Consider the following 13,343-nt stretch of genomic DNA (forward strand, 5'->3'; position numbering starts at 1 on the left):
AATACTGTTTAAAACCTTCAGTTTTCATTCAAGGTCAAATGCACACCACCAGCAAAACTGTCTCCATTCAAGCTAACCTACATGGAATGAAAATAAATCCTCCGCTGATGACACGAGCATCAGTACACGTTTCGAGGAAAATGAAACCTTTAGTATTTGCGAAAAAGCAACAGCTGCAGAAGTGGAAATAAGCACGATTTCCATAAAATTAGGATGTTGGATGTTGACAGCTAGGAGTTCACTCATTCTGCAATAATAATAATAAAAAAATGTTGATGTTAATATACTCTCCTTTGTGACTGAGATTTCATTTTGCAATGTGAAGGCCAGAGCACTGCCAGGAGAAATCATCCAGAAGATGTTTATTATCTGGTAAATTCTCAGCAGAGACAAAGACAATGTGAGCTATGACCCCAGCCGGCAAGGAGCTAAGAAATCGGTTACAGGAAGTAAACACCATGCACATGAAGAAACAAACCCACACAGAACGAAGTGTGGATTTTTCGGTACAAAACGAGAATGCCATTGTGCGCCTTTGCTCTCAGAGAAGGGAAGTACAAATCAGGTAAGTGGTTCTCAACCGGGCTGATGCTTCCCACGCACTCCACACCAGGGGACTCTAGGCAACACCTGGAGCCATTTTTGGTTGTCATGACTGTGGGCTGTGAGGTGTTACTGGCATTCTAGAGGGCAGAGGTCAGGGATGCTGTTCACATCCCACAGTGTACAACAGAAACCCTCCACCAAGAAGAGAAATCCATTCTCAATGTCAGTAGTGCAGAGGTCCAGAAACCATGAAATCGACAATATACTTAGAATTAGAGGTCATTTCTTTCCCCAGAACCAGAAGTTAAACAGACAAACAAAATCCTCAAAAGTACTAGCAAACCAAGTCCAGCAGCATGTCAAGTGGATTATACACCATGACCAAGTGGGGATTTACTGCAGAATGAAAGGGCAGTTTAATAGTCAAAAATTGAGTAATGTAATATAGCAAGAGAAAAAAGAACAAAAACCACATGACAATGCTTTAAAAAATTAACTCAGGGGCTTCCCTGGTTGCGCAGTGGTTGAGAGTCCGCCTGCCGATGCAGGGGACACTGGTTCGTGCCCCGGTCCGGGAAGATCCCACATGTCGCGGAGCGGCTGGGCCTGTGAGCCATGGCCGCTGAGCCCGCGTGTCCGGAGCCTGGGCTCCACAACGGGAGAGGCCACAACAGTGAGGGGCCCGCGTACCGCAAAAAAAAAAAAATTAACTCAAAAGGGATCTGGTCTAAAACAAGATCTAAAACTGTATAACTCTTAGAAAAAAATATAGGAATAAAGTGGTGAGCGCTTAGGTTAGGTGAAGACTTCGTAGAAGCAACGCAAAGAGCAAAGGCAGAAAGAGAAAAGAGATACATTGAACTTCATCGAAATGAAAAACATGTGTGTTTCAAAGGGCACCATCCCAAAAGTGGGAAGAAAACAAAATGAGAGGAAATATTTGCAAGTCCTGTATCTGCTAAGGAACATGTATCCAGAACACGCCATTTTAAAAAAACAAGCAAACAGACATAAAAACCCTCTTAAGTCAACACTAAAAAGGTAAATACCCCACTCAAACACAGGGAAAGAATATGAGTACACATTTCTCCAGGGAAGATATACGAATAGCCAATACTCACACGAGAAGGTACTCAATGTCATTAGCCATCAGGGAAATGCACATCAAAAATGGCACCTTACACCCACTAGGATGGCTGTAGTCAAAAAGACAGACAAGAACTGGTGTTGGTAAGGGCGTGGAGATATTAGAACCCTCATGCTGGAGGGAATGTAAAATAGTGCAGCCACTTTTCTGGAAAAGAATTTGGAAGTTACTTAGCTGATTAAACAGCTTTATCCTACGACCCAGCAATTTTACTCCTAGGTTTGTACCCAAGAGAAGCGAATACATATATCCCCACAAAAAACGTGTACGTGGATGTTCATGGCATTGTATTCATAATCTCCAAAAAGTGGATACAAACCAAATACAAATCAGAAGACAAATGGATAAAGAAAACGTGCTATATCCAGGCAATGGAATAAATATTTGGCCATAAATAATAACCAAGTACTGATATATGCTACCACGTGGATGGATGTCGAAAACATCATGTTCAGTGAAAGATGTCAGACGCAAAAGAGCACACAGCATATGACTCCCTTTGTATGAAATGCCCAGGAAAGGCAGATCCATAGGGAGAGAGTAGATTAATGGTTGCCTAAGTCCCTGGAGACTGAGAAGAATAAATATTGGGTTTCTCCTTGGAGTGATGAAAACATTCAAAAATTAGGGGGTGTTGATGGTGGTACAACTTTGTGAATATACTAAAGGCCATGGAACTGTACATGTTCAATGCACAACATGGTATATAAACCATTTTAAATAAAGGACACAGACAGCGAAAGGTGGGCGTGGAGACGAACCAGTGGGTCATTTACAAGAAGATGAAGAAAAACGAGGATGCCGCAAAGGCCACTGAAAGAATTCGGACTGTCCTAGAAAAGGCTAACAATGTATGAGTGGTCCTCAGGAGAACCGTCGGGGTGAAGAACTAGGATTAAAGTCGAGGAAGTTAGCTAACTAGAGATAAAGCGGGGAGAAACAGATAAATACGACTAAAATACATATAACTAAAAAAGTGGATAGCATGGGGAAAAAAGAAATGTAGAAATGGATAAGGCCATTTGCACAAGATTCTTTTTTGGAAAGATGTGAACTCTTATGCCTGGTTTAACAAAGAAGTATTACAGGAAAAGATGGGTGGTATTTCTACATGGTATTATAAGTTTATATTATAAAGAAGGGACAAGAGGATATATATATATATGTATATCCACATATCTCTCTCTCTCTATATCATATATATACCTATCCCTCTACATATATCTCTCTACATATATCATATATATACCTATCTCTATTTATCTCTATAATATATATACACCTATCTCTAAGTGTATCTTTACATAATATATACCTACCTCTCTATATATATCTAAACATTTTATATATATATATATATATATATATATATACCTATCTCTCTATATCAATATCTATCTATCTACCTATCTGTCATAGTTGTGCCTAAGAAAAAGCACAACTGAGTCATCTAAACCATTATTGGGATATATTAGCAAAGATGTAGCAGCCACTTTGAGAGACAGAAAACATTTCTCAATCCAAACTGGAAACAGTTCTTTATTCCAAAATTGTTTTCCCAGCTCCGGTCCAAATCTTAGGTGTCTTTGGTAGAACTGGTAATGTTTCTCTGGGAGATGATCTCATACGTCTGTCTCGAGTGAAATGTGTATCTTTAGAATAATGCGTGTATTCAAGCCACCTGTTGACGACTAGCCCCACTGCACAGGACACAGCTTTTCCCCCCATAATATCGGAGCCTAGAATAAAAGCCTCTGTGCTGAATGCAACAAAAAGCAGTGCCTGCAGTCTCAAATAATTAAAGGGATCAAGAGTCTTGCAATTGATTTATTTGCATGAAGACCCCAGCTCATCCATGTCTAATGGCTGTTATGTCAGAGGAATGTTGCATTTACCATTCTAAAATAGTTCTGGTTTTTTTATACTGAGAATTGCACACTTCTTTCCAAAGAGCTATTATTATTTTTAATCAAAGGAAAAGCTGCCCTACCCATTAGATGGGACTTACCCAATTCATATGTTACTACGTAATCTTATTTGAAAAATACATTTTACATGGTTAAATGCACGGCGTATCTGCCGTTTCTGCGTTACGTTTTGATCCCTCAGACATTCACTCTGAGCCTTATGTCCCCAAGGATTTATTTTCATAAAGCCCATGACTGACTGATGTATGACTGGACAATACTAGGAGAGTTATATTAGAACAGAATATGCCCTTTTGTGGTATCACTGCCGTGGTGAGTGTGGACATGTGCGTATTCATTCCACGCTTCCTGTAAAACGTGCAAGCCATACTTTCAGGCAAATGTGCGGGGGGAAAAAAAGAAAAATGACCTGCAGGCCACGATTTGTATAGTCCTGGAGTGTTTCAGCCTCTGTGGTCTTTGAAAGTCCCACTCTGATTGCCTTTTAGAGATTTTTCAATGATCTGACTTGGAAGGATTAATTCCTTGAATACATCTAGGGAAGGAAGAAAAGGTACATAGGAAGAATGCAGGTATTTCTCTTTCAGGCATTGTTTTAAAACCACTTATCTGATGGAATGATTGCCAGAGGCTTAATATCTAGCTCACCCCAATCAAGCTAATGTATCTTGGCACTTAAACTGAATACTCCTCCTTGGAACCTTCCAGTTTCTCCACTGCCCGATACTCAAATGCCCATCACACCTTTCCCTTCATTCAGAGTGATGTTCATCTGTGTTCTTCCCCGTTACGACAGACACCACTTTATCCTCAACAACGAAAAATGATCGAGCCTTCTTTTGCTAGGTGAAAAGCAAAATGAGGAAAGCACGCAGAGCAGAGAAAGTGGCTTCTTTCACGTAGAATGGATCATCTTAAGAGACTCTGTTTTGGACGTAAACATGTCCAGGAAAAGAGCATTTTAAAAAAAATGTATACCCCGTGCGATTATTACTGACACGACACCCTGGAATCAATTAAGTGGAAAATATGTACTGACGAAATATAATAAGAGTATCCGAGCATCAAATGTATCGGGGCATTGTGATTTCCGAAAATGGCTATACATGTACGGGTAACAGGCCAACTTCTTTTAAGAAATTCTGAATCGTTCACAAAGAGGTCAAGGAAATTCTCCGTCATAAGGCACACGCTAGTCGATAATTTTGTGCATTTGAGATTGAAAAAAAACGTCTCTTCTGCCTCTTCATCACCACCCCGCATCCCTTCACATTGTCTTTATTTGCTGCAGACTTTTACTTTCCTCTGTGGCCCTCTGTCACCTCACAGCGAGGGACCCTCTTTGTTCTGTGGCTCATGTCAACCTCTGCATAAAAGGCATCTGTCTCATGTCAGGGTCTTTATTCCACCGCAGGGGCTTCCATATCTACCCCCCGCCGTGTGCCTGCAAAATCCCAGAGGCAAGAGAGATCCTCCATCCACAACCAAGCCAATTCCTTAATCGCAGAACAAATCGAATTAATGCAATGGGCATTTTTAGCCACCAGGAGGCAGAAGAGGAAAACCCAAGAAAATGATCATTGATACAAAACCGGGCTATGATGTTTTTGTCCAGAGTTCTGGTTCTTAGCAACACGCGAGCAACAACAGAGTCCAGATTACAGCATTTCCGAATGGGTATTAAATGCACAGAGAGCTACTGATGAAGATGATGAAAGACACTGGGGGGAGGGGCAGGGCAAGGGGGAAGCATCTTGTTTATTTTCTTTTTTGCATAACTTTAGGATCAGGGAAGCTACGCCAGCCCTCCCTTCCCCCATGGGCTGTGTCCATCCTATGACTGTGTTATCTAGGGGGTATACCTCCCTCTAACCCTCAGTCCGTCTTGAGACACATCAGGGAGCTTTGCAGAAATGAGTCCGGGAGCCTGCTGCCAGGCTGGCCGATCACCTCCCCCGCCCACCACAGAGGGTCTTATTCTAAGGGCTTTCAATCTTTCCTTCCACCCTCTTTCCGTTCTGGGGTTGTGACTGGTCCCACATCAAGTGCCTGGCCTCTGCCCCCCATTTTCTCACACTCCTCCCAAACTTCCTGTACTTTTCCGCTTTATCTTTTCCCTCAGTGCAATACTTCATCCTTCCTGTCTACCCATTTAGCTTCTTACAGCATTCTTCCATCCCTAAATAATGCGCGGTTTCTCTCTGAGGATGGATAAAGGAAGCTCTTCCCGGTCACAAATCTGATCAGGGGAAATCTGAGCACAGAGGGAAGAGGATGGACTTAGGGGGTAGCAGGGAGACCCTTGAAAGGAAAGATGATATTTTTTTCTTTATAGATGAACTTTTTTTTTTTAATAGATGAACTTTTGACTTGATAAGGAAGATGTGTTCCATGAGTGATTTAAAAGAAAATCCAACCCAATCAAAAAATGGGCAGAAGACCTAAACAGACATTTCTCCAAAGAAGACATACAGATGGCCAAAAAGCACATGAAAAGATGCTCAACATCACTAATTATCAGAGAAACGCAAATCAAAACTACAATGGTAGCACCTCACACCGGTCAGAACGGCCATCACCAAAAAGTCTACAAACAACAAATGCTGGAGAGGGTGTGGAGAAAAGGGAACTCTCCTGCACCGTTGGTGGGAATGTGAATTGGTTCAGCCACTATGGAGAACTGTATGGAGGTTCCTCAGAAAACTAAAAATAGAGCTACCATACGATCCAGCAATCCCACTCGTCAGCATATATCTGGAGAAAACCATAATTAAAAAAGGTACCTGCACCTCTATGCTCATAGCAGCACTATTGACAATGGCCAAGACATGGAAACAACCTAAATGTCCATCGACAGATGAATGGATAAGAAGTTGTGGTGTGTACACACACACACACACACACACACACACACACACACACACACACAAAATGGGATAGTACTCAGCCATAAAAAGGAATGAAATAATGCCATTTGCAGCGACATGGATGGACCGAGAGACTGTCATACTGAGTGAAGTGAGTCAGACACGGAAAGACAATATCATATGACATCACTTACACGTGGAATCTAAAAACATGGTACGAATGAACTTACCGACAAAACAGAAATAAGAGTAACAAATGTAGAAAACAAACTTATGGTTACTGGGGGATTGGGGCGGAGGGATAAATTGGGACATTGGGATTGGCATATACACACTACTATATATAAAATAGATAACAAATAAGGACCTACTGAATAGCACAGGGAACTCTACTCAATACTCTGTAATGACCTAGATGGGGATAAAATCTAAAAAAGAGTGGATCTATGTGTATGTATAACTGATTCACTTTGCTGTACAGCAGAAACTAACACAACACTGTAAATCAACTAGACTCCAATAAAAATTAATTTAAAAAAGAAAGAAAATCTGTAGTAAAAACAAAGGAAAAAAAAGAGAAAAAAAGGATTTTTAGGGGGAAAAAATGGTGAAAGTACCAAATAGTAAACATCTTTAAATCCCAAGTGAAAGAAAAATATAAATCGGAAATCGACATTTTTCAGCAGCGGTACCTAAGGCATCTTAGAACCACTAAATACCCCTGGTGTAAACTGCTTGCGCACACCTGGAATTCAGATCACAGGTCTTTGAAGGCAGGTATCAAGCCCCTCCTCCAGTGATTCCGGACCCCCTTTATGAACGGAAACTGACGTGGAACAGCAATGTATCAAACAGGTAAGGGTGAAACTGCTCTGGCTGACGTCAAAGGGCTTCCTCCCAATGCCAGCCCACCCACCTTCCATTTCAGTGGAGACTAAGACCCCACAAAGGAGACCAGAATGCCACGTGGCCAAGCCATTACAGCACGCATAGAGCTCGTCATGTGCCTTTCATTCAAATGCTCTTCCTGCTGTGCGTTTATTTCAAAACCATTTCCATCTTACATTAAAAGTTATGACACCCATGAACGAAAGTAGTCTTATGCAATTAATAACCTTAAAGAGAAAGGCAACTTCAGAAACACCATTACACAACCTTCCCTGAGATAAGAACTTTGAAGGTAGCTACACTTCTTGAAAAATGAGTAGGTCTTTCTGATGCTTTTTTAATCCTTGAAAAAGTCAAGTTATATAAACCTATGGACAACATTTCAAAAGACTGTAAGATACCTGTCAGGTGAGAAGTCCACTGAAGTTGAAACAGCAGGGAAGGGGACAGGGCAGAACCTCTAAAAGAATGACATAGCCCTTGAGGATTTGACATAAACTGATTAGAAGCAATTAGGTCCAAGATGGTGCAAGGTTTGACTTCCAGTGGACCTTGAGCCTCATTGAATGCCCACTGTAATACAGTAGCATCTAAGTGACATACCTATAGGCGCCAGGACAGTTCCAAGGCCAACGTAAAGGGCCAACAAGTGGGTGGTGGCCCAATTCCTGGAAATCTCCAGCCCTTCTCCCAAAAACTTGGAATAATACTCCCACTCATTAGCCTATGAAACTACCCAGCCCATAAAAACTAACCACCCCATATTTCATGGCCTCTTGCCTTCTGAGATGGCCCACACTCTGTCTGTGCAGTGTGTTTCTTCTCCCAAGCCTGCTCTCGCCTTTTGAGACAGACCGCATTCCGTCTACGGAACGTGTATCTCTCTAAATAAGTCCACTTCTTACCTATCACTTTGTCTCTCACTGAATTCTCTCTGCACTGAGACATAAAGAACCTGAGCTTCATTCAGTTCTGAGACCAGGTGTGTGATCTCAATCAAAGGACAGTGGGTTCAAGTCCCAATGCGGGTTCTGGCTGAGTTTGAGTCCCGGTCCATAGGTTCGAGTCCCAATGTGGGCTGTGCGGTTTCAAAGTCATTCTCTGGGTCAATTGTCTTAATTCCATGGATTGGCCACAGACAGCAACAAGGCAACAGAATGGGCGTAAGAGGTTAGACACCTGACTAGCTGATACAGCCTTAGATCTACTGTGTCTGAGAGCTTTGATTCTACAGATGCCATCGTTGGGGCCGATACCACATCACCATGCACCATAGTAGACCATCCATGATGATTTGATGAAAATGCATCAGCGATGGAGGACCCACTTTGAGGAACATAAAAATACAGTGTAAGCATCGAATCGCAATTTTGTACCTAGATCACATCTGACGTTTTGTGCGATTAGAGAAGCTGGATCTGATATAAAGATCTGCACTGTTTCCTACGGCAGTTCACCTCATTAATACTGTTAGACCAGGGCTCCAACCCCGCTCTAATCCCTACAACCTGTACCACTGTGAGTCCGTCCCATCACCCCTGAGCCTTTGTTTCCCCAAAAGTAAGATGAGGGAACCCTTCCAAGAGAGTGTATGAGGATTAAATGAAGGGGCAGCTACAGTGTCCGGTGACGGCCACACTGCGGGCTCTCCATGAGTTTCGTGCTGAGGCATATAGATAAGATCGTTTCGAAGCAAAATAGTTTAAAGCCTGCATGAAGCATCAAATCATAGGATAACCAAAAGAGTAATACCCTCTCAGGGAAACTAAAATCAGCATTTGAATGGAGGCCTAATTAACCAACTGAAGATGCAAATTAGAGACGATTAATGAAGGAAAGCAAAAGTAAGAGCCACCCATAAATAAATCCCAGGCATTTCCATCAACAAGCCTCAGCGAGGAGATTCCTCTTATATAGCAATGGTCTTTGAACAATCATCACGAAAAAAAATAGAGGGAGATGTGATAGAACTCAACTTTTAGCTATGTATGCTTTCCTAATGACAAAGGTATACAGCAGGACGAATAGGAAATACGCTTTAAAAAGAGATCTCCTTTGAAAATAAACGGACCACCAGTTTGTTCATTAGATCTTGTGTGGGTATGAATAATTACTTTATAGCTGTGATGGTACATCCCCATTTGCCTGGAATAATCCCAGTTCATTAAGAGCATTATTAACAATTTTCAAAGTGTCCTGGATTAGATAATAAATTACATGCTCAATGGCTAGCAAGGTTGTGTGACGCAGTTCCGATTAAAGAAAATATTCACTGTTCAAAAAGCACGTGCGAAGATCCTGTCATCTGTGTCTTATTACGAGCGTCTTATCATCGCTTTTGTTTAATTAAGGTGGTTCCGTTTAGAAGTCAGTATTTGACAGACATTACTGTTTTGGCCAGTTGCAATTTTTTCCAGTGGATCAACAGTCATGTTAATAAGATGTCCAAGGCTATTAATAACACTGGAAATGATCACCCGTCTGGGTTTACTGGTTCCTAGTGCTGGGCTATGAAACTTCACGTACATAAACCCATAGGATGTTTATATGGTATGTACAATAACCTTGCCAGAGAGAGAACGGGACCACCTTTTAGAGAGATTCCGAAAAAATCAGCTGACCTTCTCAATGTCACACCACAGACACCAAGTAGTTCATTCTTATCTCATTATAAAAATCTATGTTCTTTCCACGCCAGCCTCCTGCTTCCCTCTGACCATCGTCCATCTTCCTAAACCTTTCTTTTGGGTAGGAAAACAGCATTTGTTACTCTGTAAAAGAACGGTAATCATCTCAAACAACGCTTTTCCATTCCTTGGGCAGAGAAACAGCATTTATGCATTTCTTACTTTTGAAAAAAAAAAAACTCCAACACTATTTCAACATTTTGGTAAAAAAACATCTATTCCTATCAGAGTGCTAGTGAGTGGTACTAGTGATGTCCTGCAAGCAAAAAGTAAATGGCCACGGCACAGTTTTCCAGAGGATGGTAGCCCATGCAAGATCCCTGATAACAATAAACCAAGTCCCACTTAAAAAACCTCTATCGCCTTGTAGAATCAGCAAAGTTGGCACACTGCGATTCATCAGATAAAAGGGGGTCTGTGGGACAGAGCTTCACACTAACTCATTCGTGGAATGTAAATAGACCGGCTTGGAGAGCCTAAACTGCTTCTTTTATGTCCAGGCCACAACTCTCACAGCCCTCTGTTATCTTACCAAGATTTTTTTTCTTTTTAACTCTCAGCACAAAAGGTAAAATTAAAATTGTTCAATGAGAAAAGTTCTCAAAGCAAGCTATGTTTTTTCTTCTTTTCTTAAAAAAAAAAAAAGAATGAAGGTGTGTATAATTCCCACAGTACTTTTCTAGATTCACAAATGGGCCAAATAGATAAGAGAGCACTGTGTTAAAGCTGATTAATACCATTCTGGCGTTAAACGGGGGAGAAAATCGATTTCTTTTGAAATCTAACCTTTTAAGTCACGTCACCACCATGTTGTGCAGGCAGGAGGACGCTTTGTTATCCCACTGAAGCAAGGACTCACCCAAAGCCCACTGCTTTGTTCAGAAAGCAACGCCCAGAGCTGGTGATGCTACCGAGGGACGCCCACACTGCCCTCTTTGAAAGGGCTGCTAGCAGCAAGCCCTGGTCCGTGGCTTCCTTTGCCCACCTCTTCCTTAGAATGGACCTTTTGTAAAACATCAAGAAACAACATCTCCGGTTTCAAACACCAGTAGCCAAATCAACTAGCCAGGGGCTTCTGAAAAACATTCAGAGAGGCATGCCACCCTTGCTGTGCGACACGAACGGAAATCATTCCACGAAGATCTGGCTCCTAGCACCGACGAGAAAAGAAAAGGAAATAAAAACCACAAAACAAGAAGGCTCTAGACTCTGAGGCTTTTTGTTGTGTTTCATCCTAAAAACCTGACATTTCCAGTACTTTACCGATGCTCCAAAACGCCCAACTTTGCAAACATCTGTGGGTGATGTGCATTTCTAAATTAGAAGGTCATCTACAACTCATCCCCTTGCTCCGGGGTCTTCTATAGGTGAATGTTTTCAGTAGTGAATGAAATACAATGCTCAAAACAAACAAAAGTAAAACCTCAAGTTGAAAATAAAATATTCTTAGTGATACTCGCCTCTTTGGAGAAAACATTTCAGCCCAGTTTCTTATTTGAAACAGGTCCGTTGGTCCATTTTATTTGTCGTAGCTTTTACCATAACCATCCTATGGCATACAGATCTCATTCTCATAGCCACGCTGCTGTGAGCAATTTTCTGCACCCTCTCAATGCAGTTTTGCCTTGAAAACGAACGTTGTTACATAGGCTAGGAATCTCATTCATGAACTGACCAAGAGCAGGCTAAACCACAGAAGAAGGTAAGCTTCGAAACATTAACTTCAAAATACGTTCTTTATTTTTCCAACCCCCCAGCTGGGGAAAAACGAAGTTAACACCGAAACAACGGAGAGCTGCTCTTGAATTCCTATGCACCTGGCCAATGTCCTTTCATCATAAATCATAAAATTTACATAAGATGAAAAGCCATCAAATTACAAAATTCAAATAGGAGTATTCCATCTCACGTAAATGCAACAGCCATGCAACTCTTCAAGATACAACAGACACAGACAACGCATTAAGGAATTAAGTAAAAGATTTTCCGACAAACGATTAACCGGTTAACACAGCTACAAAACCACAAAAGAAAGCTAACGTCTATGGCCATTATCTACCATTACCAAGTTATCACCTATTACCAAATGCGTTCTCAGACACGTCTCCAAACTGTGTTCCTTCCACAGGGTTATGCTAAGCCCACAGAAAGAAAAGTGCTTTCAATAAAGTATCATGTACATCTGATCACCTTGGAGGCTGCATGTGTTTGAGGCGGATCCTAGGAAATGAAATTCCTGGATTAAAAAGTGCAAACTTTGAAAAACAACAACAACAAAAAAAAAACAGACGGCGCTGCGTGAACGTTAAGGGACAAATATATCTTGCAGCATGAAGTGAGCTCTGTGTAGTAGAGATTTCTAGGAATTAGAGTAACACAGTTGGAATCAACGAGCCCCAAACCGAAAGCAGAACTTCCTCGTGGCCTCCTGTGCGGTGATCAGCAAGACGGAATCACTCACCTAGAATCCCCAGGCGGTAGTTAACTGTGATCACGATGACATTGCCATAGCTCGCTAGAATACTGCCGTCGATCATGTTGCCTGTGCCCTCCATGTAAGACCCGCCATGGATGTACACCATTACCGGCTTCTTACTGTTCTGATCGTGGATGTCTGGAAAAAAAAGCCAAGTAAGGAAACACAATAAAACAGCATGCTGATTAACCGATGCTAAGTCAAGGGCAAAGGACGTGGGTGACTTTTCCTAGTTTAGATTGGAATCAATCGCATGGCCCCTTTTTAAATTAGGTATGTTCTTGGTAAGATGGCCTAAGGAAAATGGTCCATGTTGTTATATTCTCTACTCATAGAAATGATGCAGGCATTGGAAGGATGCAGTTGTAGGTTTCTGTATGTATCTACAACACTAAATATGCGAGGATGGAGATGAAATACATCTTCCCTAAAGAGTGCTCAAACCCTAGAAGGGCATCTACTACAAAATATATTTTTATCATCTAAGTAAGTGTGAAATCAACGTCAAAATGATAATTTATTTTTACTGTAACTTCTATCTTCAGTCAAAGAGGAGCTTATAGATTCATTTTCAACTTAACAACGAGAACATAAAACTAGTCATGAAACTGTAAGCTCTCAATACAGGGCCCATGATGACAAAAAAACAAATACATGGTTAAAAATGATCAACAGGACAGAAATGTGTAAAAACAAAACAAAATGTCCAAGCAAGTGTTTTTTCTCTAATTTACTGATTGCAGTAATATCCCAACTTAAGTGACAAAAAAAAAAAAAGGGAGAGAGAGAGAGAGAGGAGAGCTG

General features: G+C 41.3%; 1 protein-coding gene across 1 annotated transcript in view; it reads right to left on the reverse strand.

Annotated features, from left to right (window-relative positions):
• Positions 1-13,343, reverse strand: part of NLGN4X (neuroligin 4 X-linked) — a 308,113-nt gene that overhangs the window by 126,136 nt on the left and 168,634 nt on the right. Inside the window, exon 4 of the mRNA XM_032620946.1 lies at positions 12,525-12,677. Coding sequence (XP_032476837.1) covers positions 12,525-12,677 — 153 coding nt within the window. The remainder of the gene's footprint in view (positions 1-12,524; positions 12,678-13,343) is intronic.

The sequence above is a fragment of the Phocoena sinus genome, chromosome X, assembly GCF_008692025.1.
Source record: "Phocoena sinus isolate mPhoSin1 chromosome X, mPhoSin1.pri, whole genome shotgun sequence".
NCBI lineage: Eukaryota > Metazoa > Chordata > Mammalia > Artiodactyla > Phocoenidae > Phocoena > Phocoena sinus.